Genomic DNA, 20704 nt, shown 5'->3' with positions numbered 1-20704 from the left:
TCTGTCCTGTCCCTATCACTGCCCCATCCCTGCAAGCTCTGTCCTCATCTGCACAAGCCTCAAACACTTGCGAGACTGCAATGGGAACTTGTGGCAGCTATTTTTTGATCACAGCTCTCTTGGGGCAGGAGAGTAGGAAGATCGCTCCTGTTCAGCTTCACTGCTAGACCACCAGGGCTTTAAAGGTAAGGTCTGCAGGGGTCAGGGAGGCTGGAGGGGAGGCAAAGTGGTTTAGAGTCAGATAGAACAGGATGTGGGAAGGGTTGCTTCTGTCTATGCTCACTGCTGGACTACTAGGACTTCAAGCAGGCCTGTAGTAGCATTGGGGGCTGGGTAAGATGAGAAGGCAGGAAAGAGGGAGGAAGGGAAGGAAGAAAGGAGGGATGGGTTCAAGGCACTTAAATATTCGAGTATATATGGTAAGTGTTAGCATGCATAAATTTGCTTGTGATAGTTTCTATGTAAAAGCTGATTTAAAGTAATGCAAAACTAAAATAGCTTATTTGTGCATATATTTTTGCTGCTGTAACTACTTAAGAACATAAGAGTTGCCATACTGGGATAGACCGAAGGTCCATCAAGCCCAGTATGCTGTTTCTAACAGTGGTCAATCCAGGTCACAATTACCTGGCAAGATCCCAAGGAGTATAACAGATTTTATGCTGCTTATCCTATAAATAAGCAGAGAATTTTCCATAGTCCATCTTAATAATGCCTTATGGACTTTCTTATAGGAAATTATCCAAACCTTTTTTAAACCCTGCTAAGCTAACGGCTTGCAACACATTCAAATTTAATTAAACATTCAATGAAGAAATATTTTCTCTGATTTTGTTTTAAATTTACTGTTCAGTAGTTTCGTTATATGCCCTCTAGTCTTAGTATTTGTGATAAAAGTAAACAAGCGATTCATGTCTATCATTCCATTCCATTCAATATTTTATAGACCTCTATCATAATCTCCCCCTGAGCCATCTCTTTTCCAAGCTGAAAAGCCCTAGACGCTTTAGCCTTTTCTCATAGGAAAATCATCCCATCCCCTTTATCATTTTAATTGCCCTTCTTGGTACCTTTTGTAATTCTACTATATCTTTTTTGGGATGCAGTGACCAGAATTTTACACAGTATTCATGGTGCAGTCACACCATGGAATGATATAAAAGCATTATAACATTCTCATTTATGTTTTCCATTCCTTTCCTGATAATTCCTAATGTTCTATTTGCTTTCTTAGCTGCTGCTGCACACTGAGCAGATTCATTAATACAAAACTTTAAGTATGCCTCAAGACTCATAGCCAAGTTTTTGGACTAGTCTATGTATGCCTTAAGGTCTGCTTCATTTGCATGTACTGTAATTAATATTGTCTGTTAGTTTGTGAGATAAGCACCACATTTATATATGTTAATTTTAGTGGACTTCAGTAAATTGACCACTTAGAGAGATCTGCATCATCTTTTATGGGACCCAAAGGGATACTGATTAATATAGGGAAAGACGTAATTGAAAAATGTGAAATATCACAGACTCTGCACAACTTTCTGACAGATGAGAATAAGAAAGAAGACCTAAACTGGGGAATTTTAAATATGTTTTAGAAAACTACCGTATTTTTCGCTTCTAAGACGCACCCTAGATTTAGAGGAGAAAAACAAGAAAAAAACCATTCTGAACCAAGTTTTCCCTGCCAGGCTCTACACCTAACCCCACACTTCTTGCCAGGCTCTGCACCCTGTCCCCCCCCTGTTGGTCTAGTGGTAGGCTGGGACAGGGCACAGGTCAGGCAGGCCTAGTGGCAGGCAGGCAGGCATAGTGGCCTAATGACAGGCAGGCAGGCCATATGCCCTGATTTCTCTCCCTCCGCCTCCATGGTCTGGTATCTCCTTTCCTTTCCCTCCCTCCCATGGTCTTGGCATCTCTCTTTTCTCTCCTCTCCCTTCCCTGGTCTTCCTTTTCCCTCCTTCCCTCTCTCTCCCCAATTGGATGCATCAGCATTTCTCTTCTTCCTCCCCCTCAATTGGGTGCAGCAGTATTTCTCTTCCCCCTCCCCAATTGGATGCAGCATCAGCAGCCCCTATCCCCCCCCCGGCAGTGCAGCATTCACAATTCGCTACAGGCTAAGGCTGGAGATAGGGCAGCAATGAAGGGAAGCTTACAACTTGCTGCTCTTACTTGCTTCGGGCTTTCCTCGCTGCCAAGTCTTGGCTACTTTTTGTTTCCCGAAGGCAGGACCCGGCAGCGAGGAAGGCCCGAAGCAAACAAGAGCAGCAAGTTGAAAGCTTCCCTCCGTCGCTGCCCTATCTCTCACCTTAGCCTGTAGCGAATTAAACCCATGCTCCGGGGCTCTAACGGTAACACAGTGCGTGCCGGGTTACCTTCTCTTCCCTACCCCCCCTCGGGACGTAACTTCCGTTTTTGGAGGAGAATAAGGGAAGCCGGCACGCACAGTGTTACCATTAGAGCCCCAGAGCATGGATTCAAGTCGCTTTCTGGCCCTTTAAAAAAAAAGTCAGGCTGAGGCAGAACACTGAACTTCTGGTGGCTCTTCGGGCTGTGCCAAGTCAGCCTGGGGAATCCCCAAGTCAGTTAGAGGGATTTTTAAAAATGTTTGAGCAGCGGCGGCAGTAGCAGGATTCGCAACCAAGATGATAGCTGGGCGCTCACCTAAATTAGTTGGGTGGAGCCCTTGGCTAAAAGGCGCTAGGGAAAACACTGGCTGGACCATTGGAGGAACTAAATAAGGTAACTGGGGGGGGGGAAGGGGTTGGGTATTTGCTCTATAAGATGCACCCTTATTTCCACCCACTTTGGGGAGGAAAAGTGCGTCATAGAGCAAGAAATGCGGTATTCTAATCGTGGGGGGGGATATTTGTTGGTAATTACTTTCTATTTGTGCTTTACCTTATTGCTCTCCTGTTTTGTTTTTTTTACTTGCATATGTCTTGTGTGACTTCCTTTTTGTCTTACTAGCAACTTTCTTGTTTGATGCAATTCTTAGATGATGAACATTGAGGCCAGTATTCAAAAGCAGTTTTGCGGTCATTAGCACATATTGACACTATTTGGCTCACTCCTTGATTTGATCAGGAGTGTTAGTGTAGGCTGTATGGACACTAATTGCGTTCCTTCGGAGCGCACACAGTGTTGGTTGCATATTCCTTCCCCTTCCCTGAGGCATTCGGGTCCTGGTCCCAGGGTTTGAGGCTCAGTCTGGTAGCAGCTGAAGATTCAGAAGAGGCAGCTTTCCTGGTGGTAGAGGTCCTCTCTGGTTTCCAGCCAACATTAGAGGAGCTGAGGCAGGCTGTAGCACTCCTTCACAGTGGTCTGTGAGTAGAGCTGTCACAGCCCACAGGGCAGTTCGTGGGGGGTGGGGTCTGAATCTGACAGTTTTGTGTTTATATTTTAATGTATTACTGATCACCTTAAATAGATAATAATAAATATGATATATATAGTAAAATTACACTATCAAACTGGCTTCAAAAAGTGCTATTAGGTGAACGCTCAGACCCACAACCTGAACTCTAGTGATTTTTCACGGAGCCATTTGCAAATGAGACCATCATAGCATGTTCACTGTCTCTGCCACCTGCTTCTCATTAGACCTGAAAACTTTGCATAGATAAGAAGATTGTTACTTATCTGTATTGCATGGTGGCAAAAATTCAGCACTGCAACTGCTCCAGGTACATTCTTAAATTCTAAACTGCTCTCATACTCTCTCATGAATTCATGTGAAGCTTGCTCCAATTGGGCTCCGGAAGAGCGCCATTGTGCCACATATTCTGCCGTGCAAGAAGGGGAGGCAGGGATCTTAGATTTTACCTCTTCACTACCTCATTAAGGCTGTGAAGAGATTGTTGGGGTGGTTGGAGATGACTTTAGTCTCTTGGACTCCCGGAATGTGGCACCAGTGCCTGGTAAGGGTGCTGATGGCCCCAAATCAAAAAGAAAGTGCTCTAACCCTCCTCTTGAAGGGGTTCTTGGTCCTCTATGCCTTTTACCCTTGACTTTGTGAACTTGCTCTGTTAAGCCTAGGTCAGCGGCACTAGCGCGCTTTCTGGGTCAGCTGGAGAGCAACCAGCCACACAGCCTTCTCGTGTTTCTGCATCTCTTCCGCCAAGAAGAGCTGCATCTCCCCCAGACTCTTGACAGTTGGGGCACTGAGGAGGATGCTTTTCCTCTTTCCCAAAGTGAAACCTCAGTCAAGGGCAATGCGGTTCGTATGAAGTAGATCAGGGAGTAAGTGCTGATGTGGACCAGGGTGAGGACCTACATGCATGGTCTCCCCTTGGAGTTAAGCACCTGAATCTCACTTTAAGTGCTAAGTAACGCACAGTAGCTCCAGATGTAGATGACTTAGGCTATCTAATAGTTTGTTTGTTTTTTAAAATTCTTTATTCATTTTTAAACTTTCATCAAGTGTACAGAAATTCATAATAAACACAATTAATTTAATCACTTGAACATCTTATCATTATATCTTATAAATACAAATGTAACCCCCCCCACCCTCCCTCAAAGCCCATAAATCATTATAAGATCATATACTTGAAACCCTCCCCCCACCCAATACTAAATGGTGTATAATTAATAGAAAAATGGCATTTAATCATGACAAAAAGATGTTAATGGATCCCATATTTTAATAAAATTTTATAATTTCCCTTCTGTACCGCTAATGATCTTTCCATTCTATATATGTGACATAATGAATTCCACCAAAAATTAAAATTAAGCCTCCTATAATCTTTCCAATTATTAGTAATATGTTGGATGGCAACTCCCGTCATGATCATTAAAAGTTTATTATTAGACGATGATATCTGACTTTTTTCTCATAGACATTCCAAATATCACAGTATCATAAAATAACGCTACATGGTTTTCCAATAAACAATTTACTAATAGTTTTGTTAAGTAGCAAATCAATTTACTAACATTTGTAGATAAATATATACCACCTGTATGGTAATACAAGCATAAATTGATTTTATGCTCTATTTCTGAACATTATTAGAAGAAATATAGTTATACTGGTCAACAAAGCTGTTAAAAATGACTGACTGCTTGCTTAACAGTAACAAAATCTTTTCGGGTATGCTATCTTTTTGGCAACTTTTTTGTGTTAGTGCTTCCTATGTATACATTTTTCTTGCTTTCTTAATTTTGTGAAGTTGATAGCATTATGACATCAGTTGCTCTTGACTGAGATCTAAAATGCTGTAAATTTCCCATGTCCTTGCTGAAGAAGCTGGCAGTTGCAGTGTCGCATCTTTCCTTTCAGGAAGCATAGGAAGGAAGTGATGCAGCAACTACCCAGAAGTGCTTTCTCAGCAGAACACATGAGAAATGGTGGCACATGTGGGCCAGAAAGAGCGATACTAAGTGGTGTGCAGCCTCTAAGGTAATATCACATTTGCTATGAGCATGGTTTATATTATTATTTTTCCTTGTCAATTATATCTTTGTTTATTCTTTCCTTGCTACACTAGCATATTGTGTGTACATACAATTTGTGAATGACCTTCATTGACTGGTATGTAACACTGAAATATATTTCTTCTTCTAACCCAGTTAAATTCAGAATACAGCTGTTCGATTGATTTTTGGTTTAAAAAAGAACCACCATATTAGTCCATATTATCGTTTACTTCATTGGCTGCCTTTGGAGGCAAGAGTATTATTAAAATTTTCCTGTATCTGCTTTAAGCTGATATCGGGATTGTCTCCATCTTACCTTTTTCCTCATTTTGTATTGTATAGACCAGGGGTAGGGAACTCCGGTCCTCGAGAGCTGTATTCCAGTTGGGTTTTCAGGATTTCCCTAATGAATATGCATGAGGTCTATTTGCATGCACTGCTTGCAATGCATATTCATTGGGGAAATCCTGAAAACCCGACTGGAATAAGGCTCTCGAGGACCGGAGTTCCCTACTCCTGGTATAGACCATCAAGAGAAACTAGAAACTTCTACTTATTTGCTTAGCCAAAAATTAATGGGTGTAGCTATAAGACCTTCTTAGATAGGACCCTGGCATTTCAAGCTGGTAGGCAACAATCTTGGTTAGGTAAATGTATTCAGCAAGCTATGTTATCCTATTGCTGTTTTTGGAAAATAATTAAGACCACTTTGTTCGATAAGTTTATTACTTAATGAGAATTTTATTATTGAAATTCTATTTTACAAATATTTGTGTTTTTTACTGTATTATTGTATTTTGCTTATTGTCCAGCTCTTAAGGGTAAACCGCCTAGAACCTTTGGTTATGGCGGTATAAAAGAATAAATTTATTATTATTATTACTTGTTAATGAGATTAGTATTCAAATGATAATTTTACTTTAAACAGATATTTATCCAATTATCTTTAACTGGATATTAATAAAAATATCCATTAATTCAGGGCTTTTAAATTCAAGTTGACAGGATAATTTTGATCTAGTGGCATGGCTACCAAATGGCCTTTACTTAAATGACCTATCTGGGTTCATGCATATAAGGCCAGCAGATGGCAAGACAGAAAACTGGGCAATATAAGTGCTGGTTTTCTGCCAGCTGTTGAACTGAGGAGTGGTTCTTCCTTCAAAAACCTCAGTCCAGCAATTATTTCCTTCCCCATCTGTTGGCCAACCACTGCCACATCACCCTGGGACCTACAGCAATGGGAGTGACAATAAAATAGAAAGGATTCACTTGTTGATGGCTCGGTTCCATCTCCCCAGAAACTTGAACAATGTGGCAAAGGGATTGGCCAAAACAAATAGGAATCCAGTGGGTCAGCAGTGAAAGGCAAACAACAAAACCAAAAGAAGGACTGCAGAGATGATGATCAAAGTGCAGGAACTTTATTGAAGATTAATAACTGTTGCTTTCCAAAGAATGATTCAGATTGGTTGGAAACTGGTACCCTAAGGAATTGGGACACAGTAAAGGTTTTAAAGCACACCAAAGGCCCAATGCTTCCTTTCTGTTTTATTGTCGCTGCAGGGCTGGTAAGAAAAATGCTATACTTGAGGGCAGGGAGTTGGAAAGCAGATTCTGGATCAGGGAGGAAAAAAGGCTTGGTCCATATGGTAGTGTTGTGGGGAGCAGAAGTAGGGAAACAAGAGGGGATTGCTGGACCATTGGGGTGCTGGGGAGACAGAGAAAAGAATTTGGATACAGAGTGAAGACACAGAAATGGGAGATGTTGGACATGGTGAGGGAGAATAGGGACACAGAGGAGATGCTGGACATAAGAAAGGGAACAGGAAGATAAAGGAGAGAGATGCTGGAAAAGAGGGGTGATGAGAAAATAAGTGGTAGGGATACTCCAAAGTAAACATTGGGAGATAGGATGAGTGAAAGCAAGATAGGATTTTATTTGGTTCCATATTTCTATTCCACCTTTTCCATATCATTTCAAAGCAGATATCAATAAGATTAAAATCTGTTTACAACAAAATCAGGAACAATTTACAACCACCAGTACCATAAAACCAAAATATACAGTCCAAGTCACCTATCTTGTAACCCACTTCATATAAAATAGTCCCATTCTAGCTACGTAGTACATTATAAAATTTTTCCTTTCAGTAAGCATAAAACAACCAAGTTTTTAACACGCTAAAAAAAGAGGATGAATGAGGCAAGGGAACAGTGTAATAAAGATGAGTAAGGGCACAAAGCTCTGGGAACCTGGTAAAAAAACCCAACTCCAGGTTGAGAGCAATTTTGTTTTGACAGGCTCGGCTCAGCACAAATAGCATGCAAATTATATGTAATAGATTGCAGCAGGTTCAAAATACTGCAGTGAGATTGATATATGGTCTGAAGAGATACAATAGTGTTTCTATATTTTATAAGAAACTTCATTGGCTGCCTATAGAGAAACATATAGAGTTTAAAACTGCTTGTCTGATTCATCATATTAAACAGGCCAAGGCTTCCGATCATCTCACTTTGTTCTTTTCACGTTTGCATTATTCATCTAATAGATTGAGTAATACATTTTTATTGCAGTTTCCCCAATTTTGAAAGTATACGTTTTAAACGTCAATTTAATTCTTCTTTTACAAATGCTGCTATTGTTGTTTGGAATGATTTACCTATAGAGATAAGGACAGAAGTTAGTTATTAGAAGTTTCATAGAATGTTGAAAACATTTTTATATGATAGATTATAAAGTTAGCATTTTTCATTAAATAATTACAAAGATATCTTTTTATCCAAGGAATTGTATTTTCCCATAGAATTATTATCCCAGGACAAGCAGGCAGCATATTCTTAACGCATGGGTGACGTCACCGACGGAGCCCCGGTACGGACCTTTTTAACTAGAAAGTTCTAGTTGGCCGCACCGCGCATGCGCGAGTGCCTTCCCGCCCGACGGAGGAGTGCGTGGTCCCCAGTTTCTTCGTTTCCGCGGAGCGAAGAAGACGCATGTGTTTTCAACGGCCGTTGAAAAACTAATTTTTGCCTTCCCGCTCGCGTATTTTCTCACTTTTTTCCTATTTTTCTTATCGGATTCCCTTATTTTTGTTTTTAAAAAAAAAAAAATCATCGAGTTTTCCTTATTTTTTCAGGCCGGCCCCGGCGGGGCCTGTTGCCACCATACAGGCCTCTGGATTCAATTTTGCGGAGGCCGTGTTTCCCTTCATGCCCCCTCAACCGGGTTTTAAGAAGTGCCAGTGGTGTGCACGCCCGATCTCCCTCACCGACCCACACAATTGGTGCCTCCAGTGCTTGGGTCCAGAGCATCGGGCTGACACCTGCACCCGCTGTGCTACGCTTAAAAAGCGTACTTTGAAAAATCGGCAGATCCAGCAAAATATTTTGTTTGGTACCAGATCTGCCATGGAACCGGCTGCGACGTCGACGGCACCACAAAAGTCGGCACCGACGACATCGACACCACCGGACCCTTCCTCGGGGTCGTTGGGCTCAGGTAAGCCGGCTAAGAAGCCTCCCACTTCCCTTGAGCGCCCTCCTGCAATGGTTGCGACACCGGCCCTCCCGGCACCGCACCGGCCCCGCAAACGCTCCGCTCCGATCTCGGTGAGTGCCTCATCATCGACCTCCTCATCGCCGGAGTGTAGAGCGGCACCTATGGTACCGAAGAAGAAAAAAGCGGTACCGGTGCCTCCCCTGGACGACCGCATCGCGGCCATACTCCAAACACAGTTACAGGAGCAGCTGCAACAACAGCTCCAACAACTGTTACCGGCGTTGCTGGCACCGCACCTTCCGGTACAGGACCGGTCCGAGCCTCACACTGTCCCATCGGTGTCGACCCCCTCGGCACCGATTAATACTTCCATGCCGGTGCTCTTGGCAGAAACACCTACAGTACATACCCGTGATGCTGCCGACCCTGTCCGGTCCCAGGAACGACATCGGTCTTCCTCACCCGGTACTGCCTCGGTGCGCTCAGGCAAATCTCTTTCAAAGACCCGCCATGCCGAGCCCTCCACATCGATGTCCAAATGTACGCACCCCGACGTTAGGGACCCAGATTTGTGGGAAGACTCCCCTCACGGTACCGAGGAGGACGATTCATCAACCGATAAAGAACCCTCCATGACCGACACCGTCTCAAAACCAGAGCAATCCTCTTTCTCCAAATTCCTTAGGGAGATGTCAGCAGCTCTTTCCATTTCCTTAGAGTCCGACTCTAAAAAGTCTCAGGCTTTCCTCGATGCCCTAGACTTTGAGCAACCTCCCAAAGAATTTCTGAAGTTGCCCGTCCACGACATCTTACGGGAAACTTTCTATAAAAACTGGGAAGCTCCCCTCACGGTTCCTGGATCCCCTCGTAAATTGGATAGCTTGTACCGGGTTATTCCAATCCCAGGGTTTGACAAACCTCAATTACCCCACGAGTCCCTCCTGGTGGAATCTACTTTGAAAAAATCTCAGGGTTCCAGTGTATATGCCTCCACCCCTCCTGGCAGAGAGGGAAAAACCATGGATAAATTTGGTAAGCGCCTTTTCCAAAATGCCATGTTAGCCAATAGAGCCAACAACTACACCTTCCACTTCTCCTTCTACATGAAGCATCTGGTGCAACAGCTCTCCTCCTTACAGAAATATCTTCCTGAACGTAAGGTCCCTCTTTTCCAGCAACATATTTCCAGCCTCCTCCAACTCAGGAAATTCATGGTTCGCTCCATCTACGACTCATTTGAGCTGACCTCTCGCGCATCTGCCATGGCGGTGGCCATGCGCCGTTTGGCATGGCTGAGAGTCTCTGACCTAGACATTAACCACCAGGACCGCCTGGCTAACGCACCTTGTCTGGGTGATGAACTCTTCGGAGAGTCCCTGGACTCAACAACCCAGAAACTTTCAGCACATGAGACCAGGTGGGACACTCTGATTAAACCTAAAAAGAAGACTCCACCTGCTCGCACCTACAGACAGCAGTCTTCCTACCAGCGCAGGTTCTCGGCCAGACCTCTCAACCCGCCTCAACAGCAGCCACGCCGACCTCAGCAACAACATCAAACTCAGGCTCGCTCTCAGTCTCACCAACCTGCCAAGCCTCTACCTCCGTCAAAATCATCTCAGCCCTTTTGACTCTTTTCTCCAGGGCATAGCCAGTCTCCCAACATCATTGCCTCTTCCTCAGCCTATCGGAGGACGCCTCCAACTCTTCCTCAGCCGTTGGGAGGTCATCACATCAGACCAATGGGTCATCAACATCATTCGCCACGGCTACTCTCTCAACTTCCAGACTCTTCCACCAGACAATCCTCCCGTAGAGTCTGCTTCTCACTCCTCCCAAACCCCCCTCCTCCTGAGGGAGGTCCAATCTCTCCTTTTTCTCAATGCCATCGAAGAAGTGCCTCCGGACCAAAGGGGTCAGGGATTCTACTTCTGCTACTTACTGGTTCCCAAGAAGACAGGAGACCTCCACCCCATCCTCGATCTCAGGGACCTCAACAAGTGTCTGGTCAAAGAGAAGTTCAGAATGCTCTCCCTGGCCACGCTTTACCCTCTTCTCTCTCAACACGACTGGCTATGTTCCCTGGACCTCAAAGAGGCCTACACTCACATCCCCATCAATCTGAATTCACGTCGCTACATCCGCTTTCAGATTCAGCAACGCCACTATCAGTACAAGGTACTACCTTTTGGCCTCGCATCATCGCCCAGGGTGTTCACCAAGTGCCTTAATGTGGTAGCGGCCTTCCTCAGGTCTCACAACCTCCAGGTGTTCCCCTACTTGGACGATTGGTTGGTGAAAGCAACTACGTCTCCACTTGTGCTGCAAGCCACTCATCACACCATCTCTTTCCTCCATCTCTTGGGGTTCGAGATCAACTACCCCAAGTCGCATCTGCTTCCCACACAGCGACTTCAGTTCATCGGAGCAGTTCTCGACACCACTCTGATGAGGGCGTTTCTCCCCTTTGACCGACACCGGACCCTGCTCCACCTCTGTCGTCAGGTGCTCCTTCATCAAACCATCCCAGCTCGACAGATGATGGTCCTCTTGGACCACATGGCCTCGACAGTCCATGTACTTCCTCTGGCGCGACTCCACCTCAGGACACCTCAGTGGACTCTAGCCAACCAATGGTCACAGACCACGGATCCTCTTTCTCATCCCATCTCTGTGACATCGTCTCTTCAGCAATCTCTTCAATGGTGGTTGAACTCCTCCAATCTTTCCAGGGGTCTACTCTTTCATCTACCCCCTCACTCCATGATCATAACCACGGATGCCTCCCCCTATGCGTGGGGAGCTCACCTGGGAGATCTACGCACCCAGGGACTCTGGACCCCTCAGGAGCGTCAACATCACATCAATTTCCTGGAACTCAGAGCCATGTTCTATGCTCTCAAGGCCTTCCAGCACCTTCTCTGCCCTCAGGTTCTTCTCCTGTGCACAGACAATCAAGTCGCCATGTACTACATAAACAAGCAAGGCGGCACCGGATCTCGCCTCCTCTGTCAGGAGGCTCTCCGCATCTGGACCTGGGCCATGGACCACAGTCTCTTCCTCAAGGCTGTCTACATCCAGGGCGAACAGAACTCCCTGTCCGACAATCTCAGCCGCATCCTTCAACCTCACGAGTGGACTCTGGACCCCCCAACACTCCGCTCCATCTTTGCTCGCTGGGGCACTCCACAGGTGGACCTCTTTGCAGCTCCTCACAACCATCAGCTGCCCCAGTTCTGTTCCAGACTCTTCTCTCCTCACCGTCTGGCCCCGGATGCATTCCTGCTCGACTGGACGGATCGGTTCCTCTATGCCTTTCCTCCACTCCCTCTGATGTTGCGGACGTTATACAAACTCCGCAGGGACAGGGCCACCATGATTCTCATCGCTCCTCGGTGGCCTCGCCAACACTGGTTCTCCCTCCTGCTTCAGCTCAGCTCCAGGGAGCCCATTCCTCTTCCTGTGTTTCTTACTCTACTTACACAGCAGCATCAGTCTCTACTACATCCCAATCTGTCTTCGCTCCACCTGACAGCTTGGTTTCTCTCGGGCTGACCTCTCCAGAGAATCTGTCTCAGCCTGTCCGTCGCATTTTGGATGCCTCCAGGAAACCGGCCACTCTCCAATGTTACCATCAGAAGTGGACCTGGTTTTCCTCTTGGTGTCTCCTGCATCATCACGATTCCACCTCATTGGCGGTGGAAACTGTACTGGACTATTTGCTCTCTCTGTCCGATGCTGGCCTCAAGTCTACCTCAATCAGAGTCCACCTCAGTGCCATCACTGCGTTTCATGAGCCTATCCTCGGAAAACCTCTCACGGCTCATCCTCTGGTTTCCCGGTTCATGAGAGGCCTCTTCAATGTCAAACCACCTCTGAAGCCTCCTCCTGTCGTCTGGGACCTGAATGTGGTTTTATCAGCCCTCATGAAACCTCCTTTTGAGCCTCTTGCCACAACTTCGCTCAAACTTCTAACATGGAAGGTGCTTTTCCTCATTGCCATCACCTCTGCCAGGAGGGTTAGTGAGCTGCATGCACTGGTCGCCGATCCACCGTTCACTGTTTTTCACCATGACAAGGTGGTTCTGCGTACCCATCCTAAATTCCTCCCCAAGGTGGTCTCGGGTTTTCACCTCAACCAGTCCATTGTGTTGCCTGTCTTTTTCCCTAAACCCCATTCTCATCCTGGGGAACAGGTGTTGCACACGCTGGATTGTAAGCGTGCCCTTGCATACTATCTTGACCGTACCAGGGCTCACCGCTCGTCTCCTCACCTCTTTCTGACCTTCGATCCTAACCGTCTAGGTCGTCCTGTCTATAAACGGATGCTTTCCAACTGGCTTGCTGCCTGCATTGCGTTCTGTTATGCTCGGGCCGGTCTCTCACTGGAAGGTGCTGTCACGGCCCACAGGGTCAGAGCTATGGCTGCTTCTGTGGCTTTCCTCTGTTCCACGCCCATCGAGGAAATCTGCAAGGCTGCCACTTGGTCCTCAGTTCACATGTTCACTACTCACTACGGTCTGGATGCCTTCTCCAGACGGGATGGACACTTCGGCCAATCTGTGTTACAAAATTTATTTTCCTAATGGCCAACCATCCCTCCTCCCTCTCTGTTAGCTTGGAGGTCACCCATGCGTTAAGAATATGCTGCCTGCTTGTCCTGGGATAAAGCACAGTTACTTACCGTAACAGGTGTTATCCAGGGACAGCAGGCAGATATTCTTACGTCCCACCCTCCTCCCCGGGTTGGCTTCTTAGCTGGCTTATCTTAACTGGGGACCACGCACTCCTCCGTCGGGCGGGAAGGCACTCGCGCATGCGCGGTGCGGCCAACTAGAACTTTCTAGTTAAAAAGGTCCGTACTGGGGCTCCGTCGGTGACGTCACCCATGCGTTAAGAATATCTGCCTGCTGTCCCTGGATAACACCTGTTACGGTAAGTAACTGTGCTTTATGGCTTATTTTTGGTGTAAATTGCCTTGAACTAAATGATATTAGAGTAATTCAGAAATCTTGTATTAGATTAGATTTTAATACTAATGCGCTACTTATAATGCATTTGCATAGGATTTTCAGTGACTGCTACCATGACTGGCTACAACCAGTCTTTCTTATACTGCAGACTTTTGAGCATCGGGGCCTGAGGGTATAAAGGTGGGACACTAAGAAGATGAAAGTTGTTTGAAGTGAATAGTGGAAAGAATGAGAGCCGCAATCCAGTCAGGTTTTCAGGATTTCCCCAATGAATATACAAATTAAAAAAATTTAAATTGAATCAGGTTGGGCAGACTGGATGGACCATTCGGGTCTTTATCTGCCGTCATCTACTATGTTACTATGTTACATGAGATCTATTAGTATACAATAAAAGCAGTGCATGCAAATAGATCTCATGTATATTTATTGTGGATATCTGTGGCTCTTGAGGACTGGAATTGCCTAATGATGTGAATGAAAATAAATTAGAATCTGAATACTTGTTTATTGAGAGCTTCTATACATCTACTAATGACTGGGGAGTCAGTTCAGAGCGATCTAATTGATCCTCTGCAAAGGTACTACAATATATGAGCTTCTGTGAAGGTGTTATGATACCTTAAATTCTGTAGAGATGTTACCATAAGGAGTTGTGAGGTGTTACAATACATGGGCTCTATACTGAAATACACAGAGCTCTTTGGTGGTGTTACAATTCAGATATTATGCCATAATCCAGTGGTGTCAAATGTTGGTCCTCAAGGGCCGCAATCCAGTCAGGGTTTCTGGATTTCCCCAATGAATATGCATGAGATCTATTTGCATGCACTGCTTTCATTGTATGCTAATAGATCTCATGCATATTCATTGGGGAACTCCTGAAACCCCAACTGGATTGCGTCCTAAGTATATACATACCCTATATACTAGGGTTTTCTATTGCAGCTAAATACCCTACACTGTTTTTTACACACCTCTTAAGGAGGATGGCCATTTCAACTAAATATAATCTCTTTACATGCATCCCTGAAAGTTCTAGTTTCCCCTCTCTCTCTGTCAACTTCATAATTTCAGTTGAAGTAGTTTGAGAAAAGGATAGTTATGTATTTCTCTCTTTCTTTGTTGTCAGTGTCTTGTCATTTGAGTGACAAAGTGAATCAAGTAGGAAAGAGAGCTCACTTTTTTGTGCTCATCTGAAAATTACAGACAAAAGATCATTGTATCAGGTTAACTAAAGCCAACCTGGTAAAAAAAAAAAAAAAATCATGGCAAAAAAAAAATTGCCTCCCTTGCTCCAGCCCCGGCAACCCCCCTCCAGACCCGGTAGAGCCTTTCCTCTTCCGTATCACTTCCAACGCTGCAGAGGAAAGACCTTTCCCGCACAGAGAGAGGGAAGGCATACCTGGAGGGTAGGGAGGAGGAAGGGACATGAATGCTGGACCTGCAGGGTGAAGGGGAGAGGAGATGGATAGATGCTGGACACATATGTGTGTGTAAAGGGGGGGGGAAGGGAAAGTGACCCAGTCCAGAAAAGGGTATAAAGGGAGGAAGAGATTCTGTACCTACAAGTGGGGTGAGGGGATGAGAGCAAGAGCTTGACTGCCATTTAACTAAAATTGCACACTGCATTCACAAAGCAGTTTTTTGTTTTTATTTGTCTTAATTTGCTTGTATTTACTGTATTTCAATATTAATATCAAGTCAGTATAGAGTTTATAGTATGGTATGGGGTATAGTATTAGGCCTATTTTTAATAGTAACTCTCAAGCAACCAGAAACAACATTTTATCTGGCATCTGCCAATCCCCATGGGTGCCAGTTAACTGAGAGCCTACTGTAGTAAGACTGTCTATAAATTTTGTGTATCTATTTACTTATCCATCTAAACAGTGCACAGAACTGTCTCATCATGTGTGATGTCTCTGCTAACAGAACAGTTTCATAAGGAGACACACTCGCAGCTATCTGGTGTCAGTTGACCTTGTGAATTTTTATGTTATTCAATTTTTATGATAAGTTATAATTATTAATGGGTTATGCTTTGTCAGACCATTAATGACTACTTAGAATCTATTAAAAGTTAAGAGGTGTATAATTTGAGTGATGGTATTAACTAACATTGCAAAATAATTCTCAGATTTAAAATGATTTTAAAATAGTAGCACATGACTTTGTGGGATTTTTCCCCAGCTGAAATGAGCAGATGCCAGTAAGTACAGTGGTGCCTCGCATAACGGACGCCTCGCACAGCGAACGCTGCGCACAACGAACTTTATGTCTTGATTCGTACAACGAACTTCGTTTCACACAACGAAGTCGCCCGAGCTGCATCCTTCCACGCAGGCACTGCGCTTAACTGCCCTCTCTCCGCCTGGCTCCCTCTTGCCCCCCCCCGACTCCCCGACACGATCGGGGCAAGAGGGAGCCCAAGCCCTCTTGCCCCCCCGACTCCCCGACACGATCGGGGCAAGAGGGAGCCCAAGCCCTCTTGCCCCCCCGACTCCCCGACACGATCGGGGCAAGAGGGAGCTCAAGCCCTCTTGCCCCCCCGACTCCCCGACACGATCGGGGCAAGAGGGAGCCCAAGCCCTCTTGCCCCCCCCCCGACTCCCCGACACGATCGGGGCAAGAGGGAGCCCAAGCCCTCTTGCCCCCCCCCGACTCCCCGACACGATCGGGGCAAGAGGGAGCCCAAGCCCTCTTGCCCCCCCCGACTCCCCGACACGATCGGGGCAAGAGGGAGCTCAAGCCCTCTTGCCCCCCCGACTCCCCGACACGATCGGGGCAAGAGGGAGCCCAAGCCCTCCTGCCCCCCCGACTCCCCGACACGATCGGGCCAGGAGGGAGCCCAAGTCCTCCTGGCCACGGCGACCCCCTAACCCCACCCTGCACTACATTACGGGCAGGAGGGATCCCAGGCCCTCCTGCCCTCGACGCAAACCCCCCCTCCCCCCAACGACCGCCCCCCCCAAGAACCTCCGACCGCCCCCCAGCCGACCCGCGACCCCCCTGGCCGACCCCCACGACACCCCCAACCCCCTTCCCCGTACCTTTCTGTAGTTGGCCGGACAGACGGGAGCCAAACCTGCCTGTCCGGCAGGCAGCCAATGACGGAATGAGGCCGGATTGGCCCATCCGTCCCAAAGCTCCGCCTACTGGTGGGGCCTAAGGCGCCTGGGCCAATCAGAATAGGCCCGGGAGCCTTAGGTCCCTCCTGGGGGCGGGGCCTGAGGCACATCGTGTCGGGGAGTCGGGGGGGGGGGGGCAAGAGGGCTTGGGCTCCCTCTTGCCCCGATCGTGTCGGGGAGTCGGGGGGGGGCAAGAGGGCTTGGGCTCCCTCTTGCCCCGATCGTGTCGGGGAGTCGGGGGGGCAAGAGGGCTTGGGCGCCCTCTTGCCCCGATCGTGTCGGGGAGTCGGGGGGCAAGAGGGCTTGGGCTCCCTCTTGCCCCGATCGTGTCGGGGAGTCGGGGGGGCAAGAGGGCTTGAGCTCCCTCTTGCCCCGATCGTGTCGGGGGTGCCAGGGACCACACGGAGTCACCCACCGTACCACCCGATTCGGGTAAGCGCAGGTATCGGTGGGTGGCTTATTTGCGGGGGGGTGCCTTATTTTACATTTTTTTCTAAAAAGGGGGGGCTGTCTTATTTGATGGCCCTGCCTTATCATCGGGGAAACACGGTAGAAAAAAAAAAAAAATGAACAGTTAAGTCCCAGTTTTTGCCGCTGAGACTCTGCCCTCTCTCACTGTAAAATTAGACTGTCTTTAAATTTAAAAAATGTGTGTTGTTTTAAAAAACAATTATGTTTTTAGATGTATCTAAATAAAAATAATAACCAAAAATTTATCTTTTTTTATGTCATCTTAGCATATTTTATGCTGCAGAACGAATTATTTTTTTTTACATGTATTCTTATGGGAAAACGCGTTTCACATAACGAACGTTTCGCATAACAAACTTGCTCCTGGAACCAATTAAGTTCGTTGTGTGAGGCACCACTGTATATCATTCTGCTAGCTAGTCCTACCATCACAGACATTTTTAAAGGCCCGGTGAAAGAGTACCCAGATGGTGCTTGAAAGTTTTATTGTTACATGGTACTGTTGTGCATTTTCATAAAAGTTTATGCTGGTTATACTTTTTGCTGATAGAATACAGCTTTAAGCAACTATTTAGTGTTTAGATCAGAGAGCAAGATTCCACTAATCCATTCACTTTGGAAGTGATTTGCACATGTAGAATAGTTTTTTTTCACACTCACGTAGATGTTCATTAAATTGCTTGGGAATATACATTAAAAAAAAAAAATTATTTATTCATTTTGCACTGTGCACAACTGTGCACAAAAGAAGATGCATTTACATAAATTATTATCATTACAGCACAATATACTTAATAGAATAAAAACAAGACTTATTTTCTCCCACCCACTTTCCAATTTACAAACACCTCATAAAAATACTTGTAATCAACCCTTCTATATTTCTTAACAAATGCCAAAACAAATCTCCCTCCCCTCTCCCCGTATGTGCATGTTTCCCTCAGTTTATACAAATATACACATTTGAAATAGATGCTCAGACGCCATAGTACCTACTTTTAATGCTGTATGCTTGTAGGTGTTCCCAGGAGCAGGGAATGGGCAAAGAATAATGGGCTGTAGAAGATAGTCCCCTCAGAGAAGATAGTCCCCTCATTCCTGATATTCATCCACCAGCTGCCAGTGTTTTGGGGGTTTCTTTTAAACATTATCTCTCACTGACTAAATTAGCTCCCAATATTCAGTGCTGGGTCATGTCTGGGCTGAATATTGGCTAGGACCAACAAAACTATGTTCTACTTCTTTCTCCCCTCTGCCCCCCACCCCTCTAAAACACACACATCCTGATACTTTTCCTGGTCTCCAAAATAGCTCCTACTCCCTCTTGCTGCAGGAATCAAAGGCTTGCCCCTTTCCCTACAATAAGCCCTCCTCTGGCCTACCGGGTGATCAGTGGCGTACATTGGGGGCAGGAGCAAAATCTACTCGCTCTGGCCCCTTGTGGCTTCCCTTAGAAAATGACTGCTGTAGCCTCTTGTGTTAGCTCACAGTTCCACACAAAGTACCACAAGCTGCTGCAAGAGATCTCAGCAGCAATTGGCAAAGGCCAAGTGCAAGGGGTATAAGGAAGGGGGGTTCACTTCTGTCCCTAATGACCACTAAAGGCATCATGTAAACCTGGTGGGGCCTACCTAGATCTTGGAAGGGGGCTGGGGTAGGGGAAGGAGATGGCCTTTGATTCTCATGGGCTGGGGAGGAGTGAGGGGCTATTTTGGAGCCTGGGAAGGGGTTTGTCAGGCCTTTAAATGTAAAAGATATTTCTCTGAGGACAAGCAAGCACAGTTTAGGTAGGACTTTGTCATGTAGGGTTACATTCATTCTGTTTTGTTCTGTGCAATAGAAAGAAGGTTTCTTCGGATTACAGGTCTTTATGAGTTAGTGGTGCTCCTGTAATAACTTGCAATTTAGTTTGAGTGTAAGAAAAATATCCGGGTTTCTTTATTGGAAATCTTTTAAACATTTAAAGTTTATTCTATGGCATTAAAGCCTGCAAATGTGAAAGGAATCATGTATCTTATATTAGATTCTGATTAAGAATATGTTCTTTTGTTCATTCAGGTCCCCAAGTAAACCACTGATACGGAAACTGCTAAGTGGGTTGGACTGGGAAATAGTCAGCAGGAATTCATCATCTGATGACAGGTTAGAAACACAGAGCCTGCCATCACGTTCTCCACCAGGAACTCCAAATCAGTAAGTAAATTGTAGTTATCATAGTACAGTATATTGTGATGGTATACACACAATAAGTATACAGTGCTCCCTTCATTTTCACAAAGGTTAGGGGTACAGCTCCCCCATGAATATTAAAAAAATTGTGAATAACTTTAGGGCCCCCACCCTGACTCCCTCCCACTTCCCTCCAAAGCTTACCTTTAAAGCCCTGATGGTCTAGCAGTAAAGCAGGGCAGGAGCAATCTTCCTATGCTCCTGCCCCATGCAGATCTATCAAAACTAGCTACCTCAAGTTCCGCATCAGTCTTGCAAGACTGCGGGAACTCATGAGGACGACAAGGGAACTAGTAGCCATTTTTTATAGTGGATCCTCCTATACAATACCATTCTCCTCCTATACTATCATTAAATGTTAGTTGCCAGACCATTCTTTAAGCTTTGCTGGATCCCACCTCGTGTTTATCCATATCCTCCGGGGTGTCTACCCTATTACAGAGCTTGGTACTAGGGGCATTCAATAATTTATCTACCTCAGTAGGAAAGAAGAGTTTTCAAAAAATATAGTCCATACACTTCATTTACTTTTCCTTCAATGACTTTAACCCCTTTGAAAATAATTCTTTTTGACCTTCAAACCAGGCTGTCCTAGTTTCCTTGACTTCTTCATCACTTGAAAACCTCTGTCCACAAAGAGATTTCTTCAAAACTCAGAACAGGAAATAATCCAAGAGAGCCAGGTGAGGAATGTAGGGTGCAACAGCTGAAACCCACATTCTCGGATGGCAACCTGTGATTTTTGTGATGTGCATCAGCACATTGTGAAGAAGCAGCATACCTGCTGTGAATTTTCCTCATCTTTTCTCCTCGATTAACTCCTGCAAAGCGATCATTGTGTTGGCGTAACTCTCCAATTATGATTGTCTTGTGTGGCATGAACTCCAGAAGCAAAAGTCCTTCATCATCCCAGAAGACAGCTGCCATGACTTTGCCTGCAGATTTTTCTATCTTGAACCTTTTTGGGGTAG

At 45.7% G+C, this 20704-nt stretch overlaps 1 protein-coding gene across 7 annotated transcripts in view; it reads left to right on the top strand.

Moving 5' to 3' along the window:
• The window catches only part of PTPN4 (protein tyrosine phosphatase non-receptor type 4), a 272694-nt gene that overhangs the window by 153590 nt on the left and 98400 nt on the right, over nucleotides 1–20704 (top strand). For 6 of the 7 annotated variants that reach the window (XM_033945428.1, XM_033945424.1, XM_033945426.1 and 3 more), the window contains 2 exons: nucleotides 5288–5407; nucleotides 19563–19697. In XM_033945428.1, the coding sequence (XP_033801319.1) occupies nucleotides 5288–5407; nucleotides 19563–19697 (255 nt within the window). The remainder of the gene's footprint in view (nucleotides 1–5287; nucleotides 5408–19562; nucleotides 19698–20704) is intronic. The other variant, XM_033945425.1, reaches the window with a different exon arrangement.

The sequence above is a fragment of the Geotrypetes seraphini genome, chromosome 5, assembly GCF_902459505.1.
Source record: "Geotrypetes seraphini chromosome 5, aGeoSer1.1, whole genome shotgun sequence".
Lineage (NCBI taxonomy): Eukaryota > Metazoa > Chordata > Amphibia > Gymnophiona > Dermophiidae > Geotrypetes > Geotrypetes seraphini.
This window is presented reverse-complemented; position numbering and strand designations above follow the sequence as displayed.